General features: G+C 42.5%; 1 protein-coding gene across 3 annotated transcripts; it reads left to right on the top strand.

Moving 5' to 3' along the window:
• The first annotated feature begins 75 nt into the window (after window positions 1-75).
• On the top strand, window positions 76-27,202 carry LOC135388524 (abasic site processing protein HMCES-like). Of its 3 annotated transcripts, none has more exons than XM_064618121.1 (8): window positions 76-344; window positions 4,207-4,344; window positions 5,207-5,422; window positions 11,693-11,888; window positions 12,397-12,471; window positions 17,355-17,417; window positions 21,036-21,142; window positions 26,801-27,202. In XM_064618121.1, the coding sequence occupies exons 1-8, from the start codon at window positions 229-231 to the stop codon at window positions 27,051-27,053; spliced, it is 1,164 nt and encodes a 387-aa protein (XP_064474191.1). In that variant the 5' UTR covers window positions 76-228; the 3' UTR covers window positions 27,054-27,202. The 3 variants fall into 3 exon arrangements, with proteins under 3 accessions (XP_064474191.1, XP_064474189.1, XP_064474192.1); XM_064618119.1 differs by having other exon boundaries at window positions 26,798-27,202; XM_064618122.1 differs by lacking the exon at window positions 17,355-17,417 and having other exon boundaries at window positions 26,798-27,202.

Genomic DNA, 27,202 nt, shown 5'->3' with positions numbered 1-27,202 from the left:
CCAATCGTGTTGTGCCGATTAGTAGCGCCCCTGGCGGATCGTGCGGACAGGCTCCTCATTAGGTTTTTTTTTATTGTGACATGGTCGTTATAATTTAGTAGGTCGTGGGCACAGCACAGTCACAGCGTCACAGCACAGCCTTTTGGCCTTTTGTAGCGGAGCGCCGGAGCTTTGACGCAGACGACGGCTAGCTACGGCTCCATCCAAAGCAAACCGACGCAGACTCACATGCGCAGTCGTGTGTGCCTGTGGCGCGTCTTCAAAAGTGCCCTTTCATTTCGACCAAGTGACCAAAGCCTTTGCTGTACTAATGCAATATCAGTAATGTGTGGAAGGACAGCATGGTTGGTACCACCAGACAACACGCTGCTCTGCTGTTGCACGAATTGTATCGAAACCGGGCATTGTTGCTGCATGGCGCGCGTGTGATCATTTGTTATGAACTTGTATCCGGCCCCGCACTTCGTTTGCTTACCGCATACAGTTCGATCACCACCACTGCCACTGTGTGCTCGCAAGACTCGCATAAATTGTAACTTTACGAACATTTGCGATAGTCAGTGATTTATCCACTTACCGTAGCGTGTAGCGACGTGAGCTATCACCAACTCCCCCACTTCCTCCCTTTTATCCAGATACCTCCTGACACAAGTAAAGTACATTATAATTGTACTTAAAGTACCTTGATACTTTAAGTGCAGCTATACTACAAAGTGCAAGTGTACAAATTGTAAATGTACTTAAAGTAAGGTACAAAGTACCCATCAAATGCATTGGAAATGTAGTTTATATAGCTAAAGCGTTTCACACTTTGGTAGTTGTAAAAATTGAGTCAGTAATGAAGAAAGTTTGTCCTTTCTTCTGTGTTCCAGCCTCAGAACATAAATTTCCATCATGAGTCAGTAATATTACGCATTCATGTCTTATCAAAATTTTGGCAAACATTTCTTGCAAGTGTTAGTTATGAAGCTCTGCTGCTTACTTGTGAATAGGAACTGAACCAGATCTGATTTGCTGTACTTCTGCAAAGCATAGTTATATCCTGACAAATCTGTCTGTACAGTGTGCAGTGTCCTGGAGCTAATCTCTGGGTATAATATGCAAGAAGGTATAATTTCAGAGGAAAAGTTCCAAGTCAACAGAGAACAGTTCAGTACTTGCAGCGAAAGCACTCAAAAAGAGTACTTTAAGTACAGTACTAAGTACACTGTTTCTAATCTACTTAAGGTACAGTGCAAGTACTCCGGAATGTACTTAAAGCAGTACTTTGTAGATCACTCCCATTCAGGGCCGGCGATACGGGGGGGCCGAGTAAGGCGATCGCCTTAGGTCCCGCGCTTGCATAGGCCCCGCACACGAAGCCCTCAACCAGGGATTACTTTTTTTAAAATATCAAGTATGCACTTAATAGCATGCGTGATCTTCGACTACAACAGAAATGAGAGAAGAATGTGTTACGTGCCATTCCGTCATGTGATGAGAAAAAGTCAAATTTTTAAGAAAAATCCACAGAAGAACTGCCCACCCCATGTTACGGAGACGTGGAAGACAATTTCTCTAGCCAACCCTGCAAGCTATACCGAGGATTTCGCACCCTTCTCTTGTGCTGCCATTTCCTGTACTGCTAAAATCTCCCACTGCGAAAATCTTATTTCTTATCTTTTCATTACTGCTGGTGTGAAACAAGCCCCGTGATGTGCCTTTGCCTCAGGCCCCGCACACCCCTAGCACCGGCCCTGCTCCCATTACTGCCTAACACCCCAAATCACTGGCGACACCCCTTTGCCTTTCCCTCCTGTGAACCCCCTACAGGAAGGCCTGTTACAGGGAAAGCTGTTACAAATAATACAAAGCTGTAACTGTATGACCCCTCCCTCCCCACGCAATTCCACCCCCCCCCCCCTCCTATGCTTGCGATTTTGGATAAACCACTGGTGACAGTTGCTGCTTGTCTTGTCAGCACTGTGAGCACTAACATAAAGTAAGACAAAATGGCATAAATGCAGGCCCTGTGCTTAGGCACATGAAAGAATGACAAGACACCAACAGTTTGGACCAGCCAGATGAAATTTACTTAACTGATCTAAACAACACATACCAAAAACAGCAAGGAACAGGGGAAGGGGGACAACCTCAATTCGTGGAAAATAATCCCTTCAATGCCATGTGGACCATAACAGAAGACTCACTGATACAATTGCTAAAAGAATGAACGACTAGAGCTTCTGTCCGTAACCTTTTCCGTGCCACTGGTTGCCGTCATACAATAGTAAATACACTTTTTCTAGGATCTTGCAAACTGAATTGCGTATTTCAGCTCACTGATGTAAGACGGAATCATGTTAAAATTGCCCCAGACGCTGTTACCCTCGCACGTCAATCGGCCTACCCACTTTCTTTTGCCCCCATGTACACAGGCAACACCAAATACTCAATCGGCATTAACATTTCTCTAGTTACTGTAACGACTGCTTTATGTGGGTGCTTGGAGGCCCTTTGGACAAGTTGTTACACACTGGATAATGTATTGTCCTACATATTGGCAGGATGTAGACATTCATTTGTATACTGTGTGAAACTAGGAAGAGGGATAGGAGAGGGATATAGAGGGAAAAGAATTGTGAAATATGTCTTCATGAGCTACATGAAGGAAAACCTGGACGAAGAGATTTGGAGCTGGAGCTACTGTCACACACCTCTCTAAGAACATTTTCCTTTCACTTTCACTATGTTTCCTTTACTATTCATACGGGTTGTGCACCATACAAGTGTGCTTTGCATGTTTCTGTTCAGATACATCGAGTATAACTAAGGTTCTGGGCTTTTGGATATCTCAAAAAAAGCTTGGTTTGGGGGTGTTCCAGCAACTGAGAGCTCCGCAAGAAAAGCCGTTCCGTGATGACTACTTGATTGGGTCTGTTACGTTTTGTGTCGAGATTGCCTCACATCACGCATTATCAGCCCGGCGGTAAGGAATGGTGGATCTCTTGTCTACAATCTTTCACCCTGCAATGCACGAAGCACTTGCACATAATGCAGGTGAGCTCCATCATTGCCTAGAGGTCCCTTGGCATTGGAGTCATTGAATATGGTAGCCTATTTAGTGACTACTCAGGAATGCCTAAGGTTTTCCTTATTTAATCATGCTTCCCCTCCCCCTCAGAGTGGACACTGGTGATATACAAAATTGTCTCCTGGCTCGAAAGGGCAGCTACTTGTTGCGAAAGCTGCCTCGCGACTATGTCAAGGACATGCGGATTTCCAAACGTTCATGTCACTAGGTGGTTGTCTAACAGTAAGCATTTTTGCGTGGCATCTTGTCATTCTTTTTGTGAGTATCTTATCTCACGTCCGTCACTTTTTCTTTGAATTTCTCACATTAACTGAATTGTAAAAAATAAACTACCAAAAACCCCAAATTATTGGAAAATAGTTAGCTCTGAAAAACACCCTCCAAATATGGCAAAAAATAAACTGTGAATACCCAGAACCCTAAGTATAACCCAGGTCCAATGAATGAGGAGATGGAAGTGAGTCTTTCAGTCTTCCATCGTTATCATGTCTGTAGCAGTGGAGGAGGTGTTCTACTAAATGTTACATATCACTTACATATCACAAGTAAACCTTGATTAGAGTTACTGTTACTAGCAAAGCCAAAAGCACATTTTGTTAATTTATGCCCATGGTGTGTTGCACAACAAATAACATGAGCTCTTGCAAAGGAGTGATGAGTGCAGCAGACCTCTAGCATGCACGAGAGGTCTGTGAACTGCACACCCTCTAGAAACCATCCACACCATCAAAGTAGATGAGTCCCTGCTGCTTCCCATGCAGGCCTGATGCCATACAGATCTGCTGACATCATGCGAGCACTCTTGTAAATTTCATTGATAAGACTTTAGGCAGTGAAAATAGACTGCTTGATGAATGAAATAGGTTTTGAGCATATAGGTCAAAATGAGTTGTTGACAGTTAAGCAGTGGTAATCATTTTTATTGGGCCTGGGTATTTATCCTTGAGCGTTTGATGAGCAACCATACTTTTGTTAGCTTAAATTAGCTCAAGTGTTGTTAGTGCCAGGTGTAAAAACCTGTTTTACATTTGTGAATGACGTAAGCTGTTCACCTGATTTTGTGAGCTATGTTTCTGTTGATGTCCGCCTTTGAATGTTGTTTCATTTATGGTCACCTTCCTGAATGTTTATAGCAACCTGAGTCCCGGTGCCCTTCAAAGCGCCTGTTGCTACAGAGGACCCTCTGGAAGTACTATCACTCCTCAGTGGGCAGATGTAAACAAAACAGCTTCTTACCGAGCTTCATATAACATTGCACCTAAAGCATACAAGTAAGTAATACATAATAGTATTGCTTGGAAAGGAATCAGTGGTGACATTTGTCATTGAGGATAGAGCGAGGAAAGAGAAAAGATAATGGCAACGACAACCTCATAACAGTGAACAAGCTGCTCATCTCTGCGTTCATAGAAAATATGGGCATACAGGCGACAACAACACAAATGCCGTTGCTATGCATTTGTATCAAATATTGGCTCGTGATCAAAACACCATTCATGTAGTGGCATAGTGTCAGACTGGCTCATCTGGACACTGTTCTGGACAATGGTAGACACGTGGGGCATTACAATGCAAATGTATACGGTAGAAATACCAATAATAATAATAATAACAACAACTTTATTGCTAAAATGAGATTGTTATATTAATAATTATATAGGGTAACAATACCAGTGTTTCTGGATGAATGAAAGCGTAAATGGCAACTAAGCTGGTGTAAAGGGTAGTTGGTTGTAAGGAGTTCATAGCAGTCCACTCTCCTGCGGAATATGTATGTAGGACTGTTTGGACATCGTGTGAATGTAAGATTGAGAGACCATGCAGCATCCTTGAATGGCACACCCTCTGGCCACCTTGCCTCCATTGCTGTAGTTGCGGGTGTACTTCCTCCTTCGGTCATACACGGATTAAGGGTTCGTCACCTAACCATTTAACAAGGAAACTAAACAAAGCCTTTGAAATAAGTCAACCATCCATACCACTATTCGACAAGGAGTTTGTGTTTTTGGATAAGTGCGGTACAGCACATTGATTGGTTTTACATGTAGCTTAGTGGTCGCACAGATCCATAATCTTTTTAAAAGATTTATACGGTACTATACTGTTGTACATCCCCATATTTTGCTTTGGCAGCCCAGTCTTGCTGAATGGTTGTCACCTGAAGGGTTCAGCATGCTCTGGACGAGTGCTTGCCCCTCTCCACTGGGGACTGGTTCCTTCCTGGTTTAAAGGAGATCCACGGACATTTCGGGCAAATACGATTAATTGTCGCTTGGAGGAATGCTCGGAGAAGTGCACCTACCGAACTGCCATTGAGAAGAACCAGCGCTGTGTCGTCCTTGCAGAGGGGTTCGTTAATTTGTTTCATCTGCTTGCAGTCTCTTCTCTTTTTTAATACAGGTTTCTGCATGGCTGCTACTATCCTAAGCTGTAAACCTAAGAGCTTGTGTAGCAAACACATGCAATAGGACTTCTGTGCAATCTGTCCACTTGCTTTATTTTATTTTGTTTTACTTGGAAATTACCATCAAGGTATGGCACTACAGAGGGAAGGGGAGTTAAAACTTGGTCCAGAAGGGTATAGACAAAATAACATTGTAACAGACCAAATAATAGTATGACACACTATACAGACAAATAAAACAAAATAAATAATATATACCCTAGTCGTAAACTACAAGCTAAACTACAATACAAGACAACCTGTAAAAGTAGTTGATTTCGCGTGGAACATATGTTCGCGTTTTGGTGGAAGCCATTATTAACATGGGAACTTCAATTTGCAAAAAACGCAAGCTCATATTTCTCCATCCATAATGAAAACTGAGACCAGGGGGGAAATAAATAAGAAAGGACGCACACAAACACAAGTTTTGAGATTTGTGTTTTAGGTGCGTCCTTTTTTATTTATTTTTCCTCTAGTCTCGGGTTTCGTTATGGATATCTGCCACCAGCTCGCTTGCTTTCTATCTTTTTTATCATATTTCTCGGTGACGTCGGTGTATCTGCTTTGCGGGTACTTCAATTCAGGAATGTTTAGTGCTCGCAAAAAAAGTGAAAAAACGTTCTGTGTAAAAAAGAAAACACTTTTACAGTAGTATACAGGGTGTTTCACGTAACGAGTTATTGATTCCTGTAAAAAAATATACTTTTCCGAAAAAGGTGCCATCAACGGCCATCTTCTTGGGAACTTTTGCCATGACTTGCATCAGTTTTAATCAGCTTTTTAAATTTTTTTTTTGTGTGTGGGAAGTTCAATTTTCAAAATCGAACTCAAAATTGTGAAAGCGAAGGCGATGTTTTTTGACAGAAATAGACGGCCCATGTAAGAAATACCCAACCTAGCTCCCCTCTCACTGTCACACTAACATCAACAACAACAACTTTATTAGGAAATGATGAATGGGGAGTTTCAATGCCAGGGGCGATACGGTCACACTAGCTGTTGCCGTGGATAATAGCATCCTGTGTCACTGTGTGTCATTTCTCTTATCTGTCTTTCCTCTATCTCTCTCCCCAATTCCTTTGTGTTTGGTGTGGCGTGACATTTATAGTAGGCTAGTTCCATCTCAAATCGAACAATCCGGTACACTTGATGCCTCGAATGAACGGGAAAAAAATATATGTTGAAGTCATCGGTGAGTTAGGAGAACTAAACGCTTTCCGAATTCTCTGCGGTGCGCGGTTCGGGAAATAGGAGAGGAGGAAAAAACTGCCTCTCATAAGGCGACGTCGTCGCGAGCGTGTTTGAGCGTTCGCTACAAGGCCATTTCTTCTCGCATTATAGTAATTTCTTGATCTGGCTTTAGACAACTTAGGGCACAATAGGATCCTTCGTTGGCAGTGCTACCGGTTTTTGTCTGTCTGCAAAAAAATATCAAAGTTGACCCAAAGTGCCGAAAAACACAAAATTCACTGCAGCTTTGCGGATGATGTACAAAACGGATAAGACTGAGCTTTATGCCGTTTAATTTGTCATTCATAGGGCTATAGAATGATGTATAATTTGTTGATCTACTCTGTAAGGAACGTAAGCGATACCTCTTTTAGTAGCACCATACCACCGAAAAATGATGAATTTCGGAAGCCATTATCTAAAAAACCCCACCAAAAACTTGCCTCGAAAATTTTATATGTTGTAGGTAGTTCCTTAGACTATGCACAGAAGCAAAATCAAAATTCGGACTTGATCGGTAGGCGCACTGTGAATTTTTTGCCAGCCCTATACGCGGAGCGCATTCAAGCGGAGGCACCGTGTCCCGCGTGTTGCGAAATCGAATTTTCCAAAGGGACTTTCAACTTCTGTCTTCATATAAAAAGTAATTGCTGTCATTTGAAATCATTCTGAGGTTTCAAGGTTTCCTTTTCAAGGTTCTGAGCGTTTGCGTTCATAACAATGGTGTAATCGCTGAATCTAGATTGCGGACCAACCAGATGTGCTCGCATTTTTTGCGGCATGTCACACATGCATTGCAAGTGCTGTGAGCCCAGGAAGAACAGAATGATCTTTGTAAGAGGCGTATCTGTTCAGGGTTATTCTAAACAAGCATATTTACTGTACGCATTATGGCAGCAGGGACGCAGTGACTTCCAGTATTCTTTGAAACATTTCCTTTCCTACGGCCCCATGACCTTGGACGGGGTAAATTGCACTGAGGAAAATGTTGTTGTGTAGTGCCATACGCACACACTCAAGGCTAATTCATGGTGCTTTTTGTGAACCTTGCCGAAACAGCCCGACTGGCACCGCTGTTATTCGGTTCGACATGCTGCGACCATGGGAAGGTCCTGTTCGCATTTACTCCTTGAAGACACCTTGCGCAAAGTTTCGCCTACACACAGAAGACGCTTCACTCACTTCTCGACTATAGAAGTGCATGGAGTGCCCTTATACAGAGTGTGCGACGACATCTGCATTACTGTAGTGTGTCGTCCTGCTTTCACACCTACCTCAATGGCCTCTTCGTTGTACAGTGTTGACCGTGTGGATTTCGCTGACTACCGCCCCATACACAAGAAAAAAGTGCTATAGACAAAGGATTTTCGCTTTGCTTAGGAGATCGGCGCAGCTGTCATAAAGACTGTGGTTCCAGCAGATCAAGCCGAAAGCGTAACAGAAATGGGCCAGCTATGCAGAAGCTGCTCCAAGTACTTCACTGCAAAGGTGGCTGAATCACAACACGCAGCAATGTTGCCCACATTTGAAAGAAAATCTGACAAGAACCTGCCATCAAAAGTAACATTAAGGAAAGTGGCTTCCACAACGGCCTAAAGCAGTTCATGACACGAGCACTCTCATCCACCCGGAATGCTCTGCATAACTTACGTTACCCCTTCTTACCTTCGTCACCTTGTCTTCTTCGCTGTCAAGTTCTTGTTATTATGTGTACTGTAAATATGCTTCGATATGATCACCGTGGACAAATATACCTCTTATAAAGACGCGAAAGTATTCTAAAGCATTCTGCTCTTCACGGGCTCCCAGCACTTGCAATGCATGTGTGTCATCCTGCAAAAAATGTGAGCAAATGTGGTTGCTCCACAATCTACATTCAGCGATTACAACACTATTATGAATGCAAGCGCTCAGAACGGTTTCAAATGATAGCAATTACTTTTTATGTGAAGACAGAAGTTGAAAGTCCCTTTGGAAAATGGAAATTTTGCAACACGCGGGACACAGTGCCACGGCTTGAATGCGCTCCGCGTATAGGGCTGGGAAAAAATTCACAGTGCGCCTATCGATAAAGTCCGACTTTTGATTTTTCTTCTGTGCATAGTCTAAGGAACTACCTACAACATATAAAATTTTCGAGGCAAGTTTTTGGTGGGGTTTTTTAGATAAAGGCTTCCAAAATTCGTCGTTTTTCGGTGGTATGGTGTTACTGAAAGAGGTATCGCTTACGTTCCTAACAGAGTAGAGCAACAAATTATACATCATTCGATAGCCACATGAATGACAATTTAAACGGCATAAAGCTCAATCTTATCCGTTTTGTACATCATCCGCAAAGTTGCAGTGAATATGGTGCTTTTCGGCACTTTGAGTCAACTTAGATATTTTTTTGTAGACAAATAAAAACGGGCACAGCACTGCCAACGCAGGATCCTATTGTGCCCTAAGTGGTCTAAAGCCAGATCAAGAAATTTCTATAATGCGACAAGAAATAGCATTGTAGCGAACGCTCAAACCCGCGCGCGACGACATCGTCTTATGAGAGGCAGTTTTTTCCTCATCTCCTACTTCTCGACCCGCGCAGCGCAGAGAATTCGGAAAGCGTTTATTTCTCCTAACTCACCGATGGCTTCAACATATATTTTTTTCCCGTTCATTCGAGACATCAAGTGTACCGGATTGTTCGATTTGAGATGGAACTAGCCAGTACATTGCAGATTTACTTTTCATTTAGAAATCATGTTCTTTTTCAAGCAATTATGATCTTTTTGCAAAATTTTAGTAACCAAATTTCAGTGAGTGTTAGTTATGGAGCCCTGCTAGTTTACTGGCTACTCTTGAACATGAACTGCACCAGATGACGTAATATGCATTTACATGTACACAGGCAATCAGCTGACTTATCCATCTGCATAGTGTTCCAGTGCTACTGTTATAATGTGCAAGAGGCATGTATCAGACAGATTAGACAGAAACCAACAGAGATATCTCAGCACTCTCCACTGCGATCTGAAGCATCCTGGGTGATTTAAATCGAAATGAGAAAGAATATGACATGCTATAGGGGGGGAAACCTTCATTTCTTTATGTGGTGTTCGTTGTTTGCCAAAAAATAATTCGTGTTACTACGTCAAAAAGATAAAACGTAAAACAAAGGAATCTGTGCTGTTCAGTATGTTCATTTTTTAGCATAGAATAATTAAAACCATGTCACACATTAGAACATATAGAATGATTATTACCTGCCAATGGAGGGAACAGTGTAAGAAAAGCAGTAGAATCATACCTTGGGTGCCCAGGAAGGGCAGACCCAAGTATCGCAATGCATAGGCTGTGTGTATATCTTTGTCTTTTCAACATTTTAGTGGATAACATAGAAAGAATAGTCCTGAAAGACTTTTCAATATTTCCAGCCTGTGAAGAAAGGATTTGCTTCATGAAGATACCCATGAAAGACGCAAAAATTGTTTATCGATGTTTTCCAGTCTTCAGTTTCTCAGTACTTCATGTGAAAGTACGAGACAAAAGTGCTTTGAGTACAGCATGAAGTATACAATTTGAAATGTACTTCAAGTAGTACTTGAGCACTTGGTATTTCCCACCACTGGTCAGCATACGCAATACTACTATGGCTGGATTAGCAGTTGCGGGATGTTTTGGGGTAAAAAATGTGCATCTTATGCGCAAGTAAATAGGCACTTGGGGGATGAAGGAAAAAAAAAAATATACGCAGTCCAATCTGTTGGTAGTGAGAGCCCAGGGAATGAAGCACTCTTGGGAATAAAACTTTAGTATTCACAAGCTTTCATGCAGAAGCTGCACTTCATCAGGTAGGTTTGTATTTTCACCTGATGAAGTGCCAGTTCTGCACGAAAGCTTATGAATATTAAAGTTGTATTCCAAAGAGTGCTTCATTCGCTGGACTTATTGTCTTCTCAAGTAAGTAGGGTATATCTTGTATCATGCACAGCAGACTGAGATGTTGAAATACTGTTAATTGGGGTAACAATCAGAGAAAGCTGTTCCAGTGTTTTGACTGCATGGGCTAAATGAATAATGGGTTTTAGTATTACACGAAGTTATGCCAACTTTATGGATGTGGTCTAACCATTATGATACAAATGAAGGGCAGATGAGTAATTTATCATGCAACATTGCTTTTCAGGGGGATCTCCTCCTATTGGCTATATGGGGCTTGAGCTCTTGTGTGAATATTTGATACATGTGCAGATATAAAACTAAAATGTGTGATTGACAAGGTATAATAATTTTCTTGATTCTCAAAAATTCTTCCAACTTAAATTATTATGGCTGTAAAAATCAACAAAGAGAATTGTTTCAGGAAATGTAGATTCAGCCCCAGTAGGATGTCTGGTTTTATTTCCGCATTGTATTAGCAATTTGTTTGAAGGCTCACTCTTTATAGAACAAGCAGGTTATATATATCTAGGGCCTGACTTTTTCGGGTTTTATTTTTGGCCAAATTCGGGGGGTAAATATCGGGTGATACTTTTCATTTGAAAATTCGGGTGTATTCAGGTTAAATCCCGTTACGGCATATTCTGTCGTCAGGAATTCGGGTGTATTCGGATGATTTTTTTTTGTTTAATAAAAATTTTGTCTTAACATGGAACTAATGTTTAGCAATGTTATAAAACTTTAGTTCAATGCACGCTTATGAGTGTGCCACGCGACCCAAATGTTTTCGGGTACAGTTCGGGTTTTCGGGTGTTTACAGATTTCATTCGGGGGGTAAATATCGGGTGGATACGGGTTTAACCCTAAAACGTCAGGCCCTAGTTATATCCCTATTTAATGTAGTAACTTCCTAGTCAAGTTTCGTCTCTTTGTGTGTACGGTATGAAAATGGTTCTTAGTCTTTATTCGTCCCATAATTCAAAGAGTAAGGTTGTGTTTTGTTGTCCACTTCTGTTTCATTCCAGGTTTTTTGAATGGGCTACAGAGAGCACTGGTACTCGACAGCCCTATTTTGTGTACTTTGAACAACCAGAATGGATATCGATGTCTGACCGCTTCTGGGACAGCCCTGAAGATCCTGAGAAACTTATGAAAGATGAAAAGTGGCTAGGTCCACGGCTCTTAACGATGGCTGGATTGTATGACATTTCTGCCTTGCAGGTGTGTAAATACCTCAGGTGCATGTACTTGCTTCCTTCTCTGCTACTATTTCTGTTGTGCTTCTCAAGTTGTTGGAATCAAAAAAAGGCTGTCTTTTATTCTGTTTACCGTAACTTTACTTGCTTGTTCTGATGGCCTGTGCTAACCTCTTTCCACACACTTGGAGCTGCACAAAATATTAGGAAAAACAGAGATATGCAATGCATAGCAATATATAATGTCTTGCGCTCATTTCTTATTTTTGCCTCATGGAAGTGTTGTGGAACTTGGTTCTCTCCAGTATGTCACATGCAGAAACACTGAACGAAATTCTTTTACTCTGCAACTGTATTTAAGCTGGTCATAAAATGGTAATTAACAAAATAAGGGCTATGTCAGGGGTAAGTGTGTGACATATCAAATTAACAGTCAGCCTTTTCTAGTTAACAGAACTTTTCAAATAATCTATGACACTTGACTAGCACCACATTATTGCGTGTAATTTATTTTATGTTTTCTTATTTTGCAGGATGACTTTTTAAGTTACACTGTGCTGACAATGGCTGCACCAAAACGGATGGAGTGGTTGCACAGCAGAGTCCCTGTAAGTTGTTAGCTTCCAAGTCAGTTCCATGGCCTTGTTCTGGGGGAAAATGCGGCTAAATTTAATTTGAACTGTTCTAGTAAGTTATTTGGTTTGTTGGCACATACCGTAATTTCATGCGTATTAGCCGCAGCTTATGCACGATTTTTTTTTCTCACGGGCGCTCTGCGACTTATCCACCGGTGAGGCTTATCTCATGACTATTTTTCCCTGGTATCTTCTCCATACACCGGTTTTAAGGAAAGGGTCGACAATGCTTCTGGAATAGCACGGCCCTGCCAATGCATGAACAATGTGTTACAAGGACGCATCCACATTCGTGTAGACTGACCTTCCTGGCACCTTCCCCCAAGCAGCTTTAATGAAAGTGGTGACAGTAATTCACGTCTTCTGGAGGTCCACTGACCCATCGATCCATGAAAAACACACAAGAGCACAATCCGATCTTGGTAGAACACTGGAACTGAACTCCTTTGTTATACACCATGCCGACCCCCAGGTATGGACCACAGGGTTTATTGCCTTTCTATGGACTCCTTTGTTGCACAAATCGCGTCGCGTCGTATTGCCCGCGGCTTATCTGCGAGTGCTGCTTATCTGCCAGAAAATTTTGAAAACTTTCCTAAAAACGGGTCTTGCGGCTTATCTGCCATGCGGCCTATACGAGTGAAATTACGGTAAATGTGCTTAACGTGGCATTAAAATGCAAAAACAAGTTCACTTCAAATCGCGTTCCACACTATGTTAATTTCGTACTTGTTATCATAATTCAAAACTTTGATTCCGTTACGAAGCTACAATAAAAAATATACGGGACTCTTTCTTGCTTCGGCACTAAGCAGTGAATGTCGTTTCAGCTCGTGCATCGGTATTTTTAGTCCATACCGCACGTGCACGCGTGTGCCACGCCATTGAGCAGTCCCAGCGAAAGTGCACGTTGCGAAGCAGACTGGCGTCGCTGTCCGAAGGTGGCGAAAATAAATGTTGTCAGTGGAACATCTGCGAGAACTGTTGTAGACTACAATTCAGTGAGTCAGTATTGAAAAATGAAGCGGTGCGCATCATGCTGCGCATATACGGAACACTACGATCGGACCCGTTCCAAATCCCCACGGCCACGATAGGTAACTGTGCGCTTGTCCTGCTGTCTCATTGGATGCCGCCAATCGTCGCCTCCATTGGATCTCATTCATTGCCAACAAAGGTGGCTCTGTTGTCACTGCGTTTTTCTTATAAACCGTAGCACTGTGTGAACTAATTTTGGTTTTATTATACTGATTGAAACACGAACTTTCATTTGAGAGCAAGTTGTTTTTGCATTTTAGTGCTCCTTTAATGTGATACTTCTCGGCACATTAATGTCATCTGTACTGTCTGTTTTAACTTAGCTACCAAATGCATTATTTGGTCTAGCTCATCTGCTGTAGACTTGCAAAGCAAGGGTGACATGTTATTTAGTCTCTCTGCTATGCTATCAAGCACACTGCAGTGAGAGTTTGTTTTACGAAGCGACATTAGCTCTTGTAACTGCACAGCTTTGGGTGCTTTGATGAGGCCTTATGTCATGAACTGTGTAGCACCAGCAAATTTTAGAAAAATGGTACTGAAAGCACCAAACTATGCTACAATGATTTTTCTAATCTGTGGAGTTGAGCTACGTGTTTTATGTTAGTTCATTAGGAGCAGTTGATGAAACAAGAAGTAGTTCGTGAATTGCATAGACAAAACAAGGAAAATGGCTTAAATGAAATACCTATATGCTTTAGAAAAATATATCTGTTACCATTCTGCAGAAATCTACGTAGGTCTTGATGGTATTCACATTTCCTTCACAGAGGCTAGAGTTAACTAAGATGGCTTTCAGTGGAGGCAGTATTGCTTTTATTTGGACACTGTTCATTGGCATACTTGAATACTGTAAAAGTTGTTGATTTTGCGTGGAATGTTTTGGTGGAGGCCTTAGTTGAGAAACAGTTTGCGGAAACTTAAATTCAGGGAAAACACAGCCTCGGTGACCTCGGAGGTCACCCATTGAAGCTATACATTCAAACAAAGACCAACCCCTTTGCAACAATAATGCAATCCCTCCCTCGCCAAAAAATTGTCCCGCTTAGTCATCGGCGGGGTGAGTGAAAGAGGGCACTGTTTTCTAGGACACTATCCAGGTCACTAGAAGAACCTCACGTACATAGCCTTGTACAGCTTAAAGCTTTAGGGACTTTGTGTGAGGCTATGAACTCTTCAACCTTCCACTGCATTAGCCGCAACCTGCCACGTCACGATATCTGGCTGTCACATTATTTTAAACGTGCCCAGGATGCATTCGCAGAGTCCCCACTCACAGTTGGACTGCCTCGCCCCAAAATGTGCCATACTTCAGGTGAGAGATATGCGGGTGCAAGTTCAGAATCAGTGAGCTTGAATTGGTGAGAATCTGAACTCACACCCTATGCATAAAGGTCAGTTGCATTTGGATTAGGAAATTTCATATCGTGGTGTTGGTACATTAGCCATTTACATTACCCTGCGAGTTTCACAATCAGAGTCGGCTTATTTATAGTAAACGGAACATCTACTTCGCGGCTAGTTAAATTCGCGAATTTTTGGCGCTCGTATGAAATGCGAAAAATCGTTCCTCGCGAAAAAGAAAACAAAAACACTTTTACAGTATGCCAACCAGCAAAGACTCTGTCAATGCTTCTAATACAGATGTAACTTCAAGTTCCTAAATTATTTTAAGAAAAATGTAGTTCTCTGACCACCCTAAGAACAAAATTTGCTAATTTACAGTTTGTTACAATTTACAGTAGCGCAGAATACGACAAGGACACAGAAGAGGACAAACTAACACTTCTTTCAACACTTTGCAAGGAAATACATGCAGAAAAGCAGATGGTGTCTGAAAAATAAGGTACACACCCACATGACTTGCAGTGAAGTGCCAACCATCCAGTACAGTGTACATCAAATGTAGTGTATAAGATAACTCTGTTGTGCGGGAAGTATTATGTTGGTCAGACAGGGCGCTGCCTCAATGAAAGACTAAAAGAGCATTCATATAATGTTGAAAACAAAATGAAAGGATGGTTGGCACTCCACTGCAAGTCACGTGGGTGTGTACCTTGTTTATCGGACACCATCTGCTTGTCAAGATCTTCGTGCTGATTGACGCGGGAGATAGTGGAGGCAAATGGAATTGATAAGTTGGGAGGTGAACATGCTGATCCACCGCAAAGGAGATAGCATTTCACCAGCGAAACGAAATGTGACAGCCAGGTTTCTGTGGGTTCAGTGTGTCCTAATGTGTTTTATGTATTTCTTTGCAAAGTGTTGAAAGAAGCGCTAGTTTGTTCTCTTCTGTGTCCTTGACGTATTCTTCGCTACTCTACTACAAGTATGCTCCAACACGCCCAACATCTCACCTTGCTAATTTACAGACTTCAAACACTGTATGGCATTCATTATCCCAACACAGGAGCGTAGCCAGGAGGTGGTTTCGGGGGTTCAACCTCTCCCCCTCCCAAAATTGTGCCTTTGGTAGCGCATTTGGGAGAGGGGAAACAAGGGAGAAATCTCCTCCCCCATGTAAAATCCCCATAAAACCCCCTCCGAAATATTTTTCTGGCTACCATCCTGCCCCAACATATTGCCAAATGTGCCTGAAAATTTTGTCTCGCTACACACACACACACACACACTTGACCTGTGTAGTGCACTCTGGACTGACTGTGTGACATTGTGAACACCATCTATTCATTAGCACATTTCAATACAAACACTAGCAATTATAGCCACAGACCTCCTCGACTACCCAGCAAATAGTTCATGACTGAGGCAGCAGACGTGCCACGGGTTTTTGGTTTGGGTTCTTGCTGAGGTTGACAGGAAAATGAATTTAGTACTACCAAGCTTGGGGAGGGGGAGGAGGTTTTTTTGGTGTGTAGGTGGATGAGTACTTGGTGATGAAGGAAACCCTTTGGTGGACTGTTTTAAAATACTTCAGAGAACGCTCCCCGGGACTAGGGTTCTTTCCTTGAGCAGCTGCTAGACGATATACCGTAATTTCACGTGTATAAGCCGCACCGCAGATAGGCCGCAGGACCCGTTTTTAGGAACTCTCTCACTTCCCAGGAGATAGCTACATCTCAGAGTGAGACTTGAATACTAGTGCTTCTCTGCATACCATGTATGCATAGGAGAGGTTAGAAAAGAAAAAAAAAGCAAGTGTGGGGGGGTTCCACTTTGTATTGTGTCTCGTGATGATGTCATGACATGGGTACATATACAGATTACATTGTAGTGGATAAGGCAGTTAAATTGACATTGATCATTCAGTTGACATATACAGGTTGTTCTATACAGTTCAGCTGTTGATGGTGGAGCTCCTGTCTGCCTTCATATTTTTTTTCCCCCCTCGTATGTGTATGATGCATTCTTATCAACAAGTCCACATTCCTGTGTTAGTTTGTGTCTGTGTAGCTTCTTGTGTCCTGTAGTTCTCAGAAGCATTATACTCCGATAAAAGCTCTTGTTATTTGAAGCAAGGTGGCACCTTGATGGCATTATTGTATAACAGCAATAATGCCATCACACATACATCAAAGAAACACATGAGAGTTCATGCAGGAAACAGTATTTACTTGAAGTTCCGTATGATCCCCCGGATCAGCTGCCAAAGAGCTGACGATAAATTGGAAGACTGCTTGCTGTCTAAAATCAAAAGCTAATTCTCTTGGGCTCAGTCATTTGTTATCCACTACAACTTTCACGTACACAATTAATATGTTCTGTAGAGTGGATAGTAACCTTCCAGAGGGTTACTACCCTGGCCTACGTGACTCAGCAACAGTTCAAAAGATGTGTGATTGCTTGGTTTATTCTAGGTCATTCTCGACGGCGATGATGCAGTCTCACAGTGGTTGGATCCATCACTTTCATTCAAAAATGTAAGGAAAGCAAATGCAAGCTTGTTCCAGTCTCCTGTTCCTGCCTGAAAATATGCTTTTTTCAAATTAGCCATCCAATAAATTCATGCCAATACTTCCACAGCAGGCAAACAGTAGTTTACTGAGGGAGATAACAGATCCAAGATGATGATCAGGAAATTTACGAATCAGGTGTAGTTCATGATGTGGCATTGAGCATATATTATATGCTCCTATGTAGGACACTGGGGCCTGAACATGAGGTTGTTCAAGCACAACATCTTGGAGAAAAGCTAATCAGAACCTTAGCATCCATGCAAACGTTGGCAGGAGCCGCCCAAAACACGATGATTCACGCACAGGGATAAGGAACCAAGAAAAGAAATTTATTCACACCCACCAACACTTTGATTTCAGGCCCAGAAGAACCAACAATGCGCCTACAGGCTGCTAACGGAACTACTGCGATGCTCTTAGCTCTGTACACATGTCACTTATCTCTTTCACACGTAACACAAAGGAATGTGGTGGCATCATGGCAACTATGAAGGCTAAGGTCACTAGCACGTTTTTGGCAAAAGAGAGATTTGGGAGTCTTGTACATTAGGGAATGTAAGTGATGAACACTCTAACACACCTGTGGACCAGTCAGGCAAGGAGGAACTTCTCTTGGACTTGTATGAAATAATGTGTTCCCATTGATTTTTTTTTTTTAGTTATTGCACTTTTGTGTCATTAGTTGTAGTACATTTTCGAGCAACCTTTGCAATGCATGGGGCCACTGAGAGTATACTTTGCATTACAGACGATAAAAAAAAAAAAAGAAACTGGCATACTGTATATGCATACAGAAGCTTTACACTCCTGAGTTGAGCATCCTCCCTCCCTCACTGATGAGACAACAACTGTGTGAACGCTGATTGCACATACACAGTGCCTCCTCGTCTGACTCCATTTCCTTGTTGTTGCGCAGTGTATGCTACGAAATCAGTTTTGATTGTGTGTTCAGAGACTAGGGTGGCACTCATCACATAGTGTACATTTTTCTAACGGCGGAGGCCGCTGATAAATGCCTTAGCTAGGATCCTACGAAATATGTGAAGAGCATGGCATCTCATCCAACTTAGAATTCTGATGCTGGCTTTGTTTTCCTATTGAAAAAGCTTATTATGACACCAAAATCATTTATTGAAAACTATCTAATTTTGATGTATCAAAACTATTAAAAAGACACCTTACAGTATACTGTACTGTGTGTAGGTATTGCATTAGGAAGTAACTTGAAAGTAATGCGCTACTTTCACACAGTAACTTGGGAATTTGAAGTTCATTTTCATAGCTTGTAGCTTTGAAATTCAGTTACATTTTTTCTACACTAACTTAACTTGTAATGAGTTCCATTGATAAAATACTACATAAAAAGCCAGCAAGCTGGTGGCAGATATACTCATGATGAAAACCCGAGACTATGGGAAAATGAATAAAAAGATGCACACATACACAAGTTTCAATAGTCAGAGCACATGTACATCATTTTATTTATTTTTCCCTTAGTCTCGTTTTTTTTGTCATGGAGTTCTATTTGTCACGTAACTTCCTCATCTCTGGATGATGGTGTCTAATAGTATTTTCTAGATCTCTGTGTGATTCAGAATGTTTCAAGTCGAATCAAATGGGGGGAAAATGCTGAATGCCGACTCGAATAGTTGTGCAAATTTTACACTACACTTGTGCACTAAAAGTATGCAGTTTGTAGCCCATGGCTTTAGTGTAATTTCTCTGCTATTAAGTGTCACAAGCTAGATGTGTAAAGCTTCTGTGGGAAGCCCCCTACTCTTTCATTTTCCATGATTGTGTTTCCAGCTTTTTTGCTGAGTGTACACTTACTGAGGCAATTATCTTGATTTCAAAATTTGATGCCGTGCTGTTGTGTGTTACACAGATGAGGCTGTAATAGGTTTTGAATATCCACAGGTCATTTGTGAAACAAACAAATTGGTATCCTGCCTCAGCTTTTCCATGAACATCGTTTAGTTTCTTTGCTTGAGTGTGTATGTCTCACCTGGGGATGTTGCATTGCTGAAATTTTAAACTAAGGGACGTCTTATTAAGGCACCGTTTTGCTCGTGAGCTGCAACAAGCTCCCAGACATCAAATCAAATTGCCCCGCCACCACCGCTAAAATGCACGTAGGAGGGATGCCGCCCCTTCCTCAGGCGAAATATACACAATTAACTTTGGCTAACGTTATCTCACGCTAAAGGACAACGGTCTGCCTGTGTTGTCCTGGCCCTGCAACACTAGCGATTTCTTAAAGCAGGCTTCACCTCATGCAATGAAGTATCAGGTGAAGCCCACTTTTGGGGTGGTGTCGTTCATATTCGTGGAATAGTCGAATATTCGGAAACCCGAATATTAGATATTGGATTTGCGAATCGAATATACTTTGAGTGCTTTATTCGATTCGAATATTCGCACACCCATAGTATTTTCATCAGCAAGTATGCGAACCCTCATTGAATTATTCACTTGGTTACAGTTTTAATGAGCGACACATGTGTGACCTCTCTGTATTTTCTTCATCCTCCAGCATGAGGAGCTAACAATAACAACAATGAATAGCTACACATATGGACATTGCCAGCTGAGAACACTCCATTCTAGAGGAGAATCCTCTGGGAGATAGATCGCTTGCTGAGAAGGCTGGGCAATAAGGGAGGGAGTCTAGGTAATTTAGGGGAGTGCAGTCCTCTTACATTCATTACTCCCAGCAGTACTGTACGAGCTTGACACCAGCGGAAGAAGTGCCACTGTGGTTATTTTGTGAATGTCACATATGAGAAGTTTTAGGATACTGTTGAATATCCATGTTCAGTATTATTCAAAAGTTTCAGCATTTTGTAGAGCTTCAGCTTTAAATGATGATATTGGTTGTCCCTGTTAATTCCATGTATTCCATGTTGTTCACTGCTTCTTGCGCTACACTATTTCCTATTGTTTCCTCGTTCTTTTCTTATTTTCTTTTTATTTGTTTTAATGTAGTATTTTATTTAATCATGCGCCATTGAAAAAATACTGTGGGCATCGAGAAGGAACCAGCTGCGTGGCCGTGTGGATCATCACCTGCTCGGTGATCCTGGGCCATGGTGAAGACCAGAGGGACGAATTTTGCCACCAGCTCTACTGTGTGAAGTTTCCTTTTTCTACAAGTTTTCCAGACTACAAGTTCTCAGTTCACCAGACAACTGTACAGGTGTCTGCACAGTTCCCCTAAAGTCAGCAGAGGATGCACCCTTGGCCCATCTCAACTGCTGCTTCCCTCTCTTATTCTGTCCACACCTGCAAACCACTCAAACCCAATTGCTTGTCTTTGGTAACACAGACTAAAAGGATTCAAAAGAAAGGGTGGTGGATGCATAAAAATAATGGGGCGGACAATAGTCTTTACAAATGATTACCACCACAGTATCAAAGTACTATTCAACCTGCAGATGTTGATGATGATGATGATGATGATTAAGGTTTTTTTGGCGCATTAGCGACGAAGGCCATAGTGCAGGGACTGTGACCAAGATTATGTATTCAAGGCCGTTTAGTTCAACAGTTTGCAATTGACTAACTTTTGAATCTTTGTTAAAGGTGACTGCATCTTTGGTTTTCCCGGAGAACATCCTTTGGCATCCTGTATCCAAGGAAGTGGGGAATGTAATGAACAACACAGTTGACTGTGTTCTTCCACTTAAGAAGTAAGTACGGCCCTTTCGAAAACGGAACCTTAACCAAGATTGAACATTCGAGCATCTGCAGCCTTTTAATCTCAAGGTTTGTGGGAGACATGGATCTGGGATGCTTGCAGGATTTGGTGTTGACACTTGCACAGGCCTATTTTTTTCAGTTGAGTCTGTTGAATCAAGGATTGCAGATTCTAACCTGATGGAAAAAAATGTGCATGCCATGTTCTCTTGCACTTCCTAGCATGCCAGGATAAGATGAGTAGATCAGCACACCACAAAGTAGGAATACAGTAGTCGAAAATTCAGAAACCCGAATATTTGATATTGGATTCGCCAATCGAATACTTGAGTGATTTATATTGGATTCGAATATTTGCACACCCCTAGTATTTTCATCAGCAAGTATGCGAACCCTCCTTGAATTATCCACTTGGTTACAGTTTTAATGAGCGACACATGTGTGACCTCTCTGTATTTTCTTCATCCTCCAGCATGAGGAGTAACAACAATGAATAGAAAAGACCAAAGCAACAATAGCAACAACAAAGTAGGGTTATGCTGCATCTTGACCTCTCCCTCTTGTCTTGCTAGCACGGGTCACATATGTATGCCGTGCAAAGACCATCTATTAGAATCCTGGAAAGTGTGCTTCCACCAGCAACATGGCATGCTAAGAAATGCAAAGTAATACAGTCGAACCCGTTTATTACGATATTGACAGGAACGTGAAATCCGATCGTTATATGAGAGTATCGTTAAAAATGAGCTTTCACAATATTGTTCCTCGGGATTGCGCCAATGAAGTAGATCGTCACAAGTAGAATGCCGCTGAACATGCACATTTGTTGCGAGCACAAAAGCATTTTATCTGGCTCTAAATTGACACAGCTTTGTGTTGAAAGCTTTCCCAAGGATAACATAAGCGCCGATATCATGTGAGGCGCTGCACCAGTTGAGATCGACGACTTCGTCCTTTGCTCTTTATCCAGTGCCTTAGTCATCACCATTTACACCATCAGAATGCGCTTTCCTCACGGATAACCCGTCAACACGTGTTTGGGTGGCGACACACAACTGTCCGCCAACACACGTTTTGGAAGCCTTACTTTGCAACGAGGTTTTGCACCAGTACAAAACTTGTCGAGCGCGTGCAACTTCGGGTCGAGCCACCCGTCTTTCCTCGGTAAAAAGCATCTCGGAACCGCAGACGCCATCGTAGCACGTAGCAAAACAAGAAAAAGCTTGAGGGCGAGAGAACGATGTGGAATGGGAGCAACCTCGTTTTCTACTTGTCGCGAGCCCCCTCCGCCATTTCCACGTCGTGAGCCTTGCAACGCGCGCATCTAATCCCCGGCAGTCATGCGTGGATAAATGCGCTGTGTTCTCACTTTAGCGCGCACGGGGGCTAAGGCTCTTGAAAATGCCACTAATTTGTTTTCAGTGAAAAGGTGTGATCTTGCTTTCTGATTTTCATGCGTTTTACCAACTGCCGGGAGATTCTGATCACTATATGCGAGCAAGCGCTTTCATGGCGATCGTCATATCAGTGTTTTGTTTACATGTACTTCAGTGGGTGAGCTGACGGGAACCAGCAATTTGATTGTAATATTGGAGTTACCGTTATATCGAAGATCGTAATAAACGGGCTCGACTGTATAGTATATATTACTAGGAAAAACCATCGCCATCACCCTCTATAGGCTCTTAACGATACACCAGCATGAAATAAATGAATTACCAAGTGTGGATCTAGATGTCCAGACCTTCAATATTTTTATTGAAAATACGTGGGGAGTGAACACTCTCTGTCGGGTACCCTCTCCTAAAAGTAGGGCAGGGTTTTCCACGCTCAGTTAAACAAAAATGTGGCCCCGATTTTCTCAATCTGAGCCTTCCTTTGTGCTGAAAAGTCCCAAGACAGATCAATCTTTTTATAAGCTTCACCTTTTTTTCCCCCTAGTGTAGCGTGCAGAATTTTTGAAGTGGAAGGTGTTGGCATACACTCGTCAATAAGTTGTTACCCTGTTTAGGCATTACCACTTGTATTCAGTTTGCCTAGAGTACTGTGCACTGCACCAAAGCATTTGAGAAAGTGTCCCATAACCGGTCCTGCAATGCTGAAGAGAAAGCGAATGGAATAAACGTTTGAGAAAGAACGAAATTTTGGACAGGCAAAGGCAGGAGGAGCATGCTGACAAATTGCAGAAGGGCAACACCACCTAGGTAGAGAAAGCCTGTCGACGTGACGTAACAACTAAGAGTAAGCCAATCAGGATTGTGTTTTCAACGGTCATAGCAAATAGCAAACGTGCTTGCAGCTGTCGTAGCTATGGGGAAGAGCCACCGTCAGCCGCATGAACAGCCACTGTCGTCTGCGAGTAGTGAACGTCCCGGCGTACTAAATGGGAAAACAAACTAAAGCACAAAATGGTACTCTATTGTTCTTAATACTAATTGTCTGGAAAGCGTGTTGCACTTCTAGTCTACAGGTTCAAATTTGCGAAGTTAGATGCAGTCATCTGCTAGTTCTTGAGTACGCAGAATGGTGAATCGCGGTAGCAGACGAATTCTGACTTTATGTGTCCACGTAATGAAGGAGGGAGAGGAGGCATTAAGCAGGCCGTCTCTATCTAGGTGGCGTTGAGAAGGGTTCTGCTTACAGCAGTTTGGTTCCCGAAAGTTATCATGGGTACCCTGTGCTATCGGTAGGCATTTGCCCGAGTCCTACTGCAAAATATTGAATTGCTCGTGTTCTATGCAGGGTCAAAGTTTACAAGGAACAAGGAAACAGTACTATAAAGTAGGGAGTACAAAAGATTATCTCCAGCTGGGCAGCGGTTTTTGTGACACAATGTGGGAATGAGGTCCAAATGATGTTTGAAAGTCATTTCTTTCTCCTGTTCTTATTTTTCATCTGTCAGAGGGCAGTTTGCAGGGCAATTTCTTACATGTTTGCGATTTTTTAAGTACTTTGCACACAAGGAGGAAAGCTAGAACAAATTGAGCATAGTAACGACAACCCATATAGTAGCAAAAAAGAATGTTCTGAATGGTGTCTGCCCAGCAGATTTTCCTGAATTAAATTCTACACGTGATGGCTTTTTCAAAGTTGAACAACCGAAGAGTGCATACAAGAGACAGACACAAATGAGACAGCACTTTTACTGCAACCACAGCCCTTCATTACCCTCTGTATTGAGTACTGCCAGGAGAGACCCCACAAGTACTGCTAGGAATTGCTCATGACAGTCTTCAGAGGAGTGCCTTTCGGACTTTCGGACATGCTGGAACTCCCTGAGGAAGCCAGTTTACAATTCGTTGACCAGTGTGTACCTATTTGGGGCCCCACAAACCATGTTGGGAACAGAAATGATGAATGGAAAAAGACCTGTTACGATGAAAGATGAAAGTCACTGAAAAGGTTAGCCAGCTGTACGACTCGAACCCACATCTTCTGGATTGCCGGTCCAGGGCTCTACCAATTGAGCTAAGCTAACACGCCTTCTCAGCGACTTCCAGGGTGCATCATCTGAAGGGACAAACCAGCCACTCTCTCTCACTTATCCTCCTTTCACTCTTACATTTTTGCTCACTCACACACACATTCATACGACTGGATCGACGCAGGCGGCAACTGTTGAACATGAAAGAACTGACGTTCTGAGGCTGGAACAACATAGAAGGGACAAATACATACAAAGCAAGCACTGTATGTTTGCTTTGCATGTATGCTTTGCATGCTTTGTATGTATTTGTCCCTTCTATGTTGTTCCACCTCAGAACATCAGTTCTTTCAAACCCTGCTACCCTTCCTTAGTTCACATTCCAAGACTGTAAGGAAGGGGTGGGGGTAATCATTATACTGTTAGCTCTGAAACGCTCCTGCGAACACTAGGTACAGCAAGACTTTCTGAAACCGACCGTCTTAATGAGGCAGGCTGCCCCAGCCACAGGGTATACTGAGGGCCCTATGTTTTCGGGTTTTATGTGTTTGCAAATCCGGGGTAAAAATCGGGTTTTATTTCAGGAGCCGTAAAACGGTAAAATTGGGCGATATTGGGTGGAAAAGCAGATTTTGAGGTGGAAAATTTAAAGAAAGTGCTCCTCGCATTTTAGGTGAACATGAGATGCGGAGCACCTGTGCAGAGTGCCCAATGCTTAGCATTCTCCAATGCCCATATTGGTGGCTGAATTGGCACTTCACAAGTTCATTTTTGGATTTTTTCGGCTGTTACCCTAAGTGATGATGATGCAAATCGTGGGGTATAAACGGGTTCTTCCGGGTTTTACCCTAAAACGCAGGGTCCTAGGTAAACCGCATAGCTAACAGGGTACTAAACGGGGCACATGGTGAACCGATCAAGCCACCAAGGGAATCTGCACAACACCATTCCGTATGTCCACGCTGTTCCACATGATGACAGCAAGATAGCGGCACAGAAGGGAGTTCAGATCGTTTTCCGTAGCCCTAACAGACTTTAGGTTATCATCCAGAAAGCCAATGATTAGAGTAGAAACATCAACACCGCTCCTGCACCTGCTCAAAGCAAGTGGTCTACCATAGACTATCTAGGAAGTCCCAACCTCCTGCTTGTCTTTGTACATTAGATGGGTGGGTCATTGTATTAACAATCGCCCCAGAGAACATTCTCGGTCTATCTCTGAGAATGAACCTGTACATCAGAAGCAGCATGCCAAGACTTGCGGTTGCAATGTCCAGCTACATAACGTCAAGACCCTGTCACTCATCCGACAAAAGAAGGCTCGTGGGAAAAAGATGTATAAGCCATTCTTTGCTGTCTCCCCTTCCAGCAGAACCGGCCTTCCAGAGTGACCAGATACTTGCCCCCATTTAGTGACTCTAGGCCTTGCTAGACGAAGCATAATACCGATATGACCTTATACCCAATAAAACCCTTCAACCCTTCCTCTTATGTATATGTACCGTCAGTTGTAGCACAGTAAAAATGCAGTCTCGTCCGTGACTGTCTCCTTATTCATGTCAGAGCCACATGAATTTTGGTGTTCACGGTGCCCATATTCTCTGCTTCTATGTAGCTATTACCCTCTTCGCTGTGAAACTTTCAGTGCAGGTTCACATCTGTGCAAAGAACCGTCGTTTACATTTTTTTAGGATAACCTGCCGCAACCCCTTTAAGTGCGAGGGCCCTTCGCGGCCATAAGGTAGCCCACTTAACCAAGAATATCTTGCCAATTATTGTAAGAGGAAAATGCATTTCCCTATTTTTAAAGAATCCTGGCCACAGTTAGCGTGGACACTGTGCGTCCGATAACTTTCACAACACTGGAAAAGTCTCCTTCACAATTATGTGTTGAACCATTCACGCTGCCGGAACATTTTCAAAACCTGGACTTTTGAGGGCGATTATCAGCTTCTGAAATAGCAAAAATGCCTCCTGGAACCAGATCCAGCAAGTACGGTGCGTGATGATTGTTGTAATAGATTTCTTCCATAGAAATCTAGCGATAGGGCATGTGCACCTGAAGCTGTTGTATCACTCAGTTCCTTCAGAGGTTCCAGTGCACAGCACTCATTTCTAGCAGTATAACATTGTGTGCTGTTCAAAATGTTTGCAGGGGGTCATTTGGTAATACAAACAGTTTCATTGCAACCTTCCATATTATTTCCTTGTTCTTTGTAACAAGCAGGAAGCTGACGGCAAGAAAACCAACCATGATGGACACCTGGCTGAAACGTTCTGTGTTGTCCACTGCCAAGAAAAGTGGTCAAATTGTCCAAGAGGTACCCAGCCATACACTGACAAAGTGCACAGGGAGCATTTCAACTGCACTTCAGAAACCAGTGTCTGCACAAACACAACACTCTGGATCTGATGGATCTTCAGATGCACGTGCTGCAAAGGCTCCAAAGTTAGAGCCATCAAACGTACCGACAAATTAATATTTGTGCTGGAGACTTGTAGAGAAGTTTTAGCTTCTGCATGTGCATAATGGTATGCGTGTGAGTCTGTCGTCCATTTGCTTGAACCATTGCCCAACCTGGTTTCCACACATAGTATACTTGGAAAATACATGACTGCTTTGTGTTGA

Source organism: Ornithodoros turicata, chromosome 3, assembly GCF_037126465.1.
Source record: "Ornithodoros turicata isolate Travis chromosome 3, ASM3712646v1, whole genome shotgun sequence".
Taxonomy (NCBI): domain Eukaryota; kingdom Metazoa; phylum Arthropoda; class Arachnida; order Ixodida; family Argasidae; genus Ornithodoros; species Ornithodoros turicata.
Note: the sequence above shows the minus strand (reverse complement) of the source record. Positions and strands in the feature narration are given on the sequence as shown.

Bases quoted from the DNA above. Each gene is read 5' to 3' on its own strand.
- LOC135388524 (XM_064618119.1), top strand. From the start codon at position 229: ATGCGCAGTCGTGTGTGCCTGTGGCGCGTCTTCAAAAGTGCCCTTTCA. The intron at 4,345-5,206 runs GTAAGTAATACA...TTGCTTTGGCAG, and splicing joins ATTGCACCTAAAGCATACAA to CCCAGTCTTGCTGAATGGTT. The intron at 12,472-17,354 runs GTAAGTTGTTAG...GGTTTATTCTAG, and splicing joins GGTTGCACAGCAGAGTCCCT to GTCATTCTCGACGGCGATGA.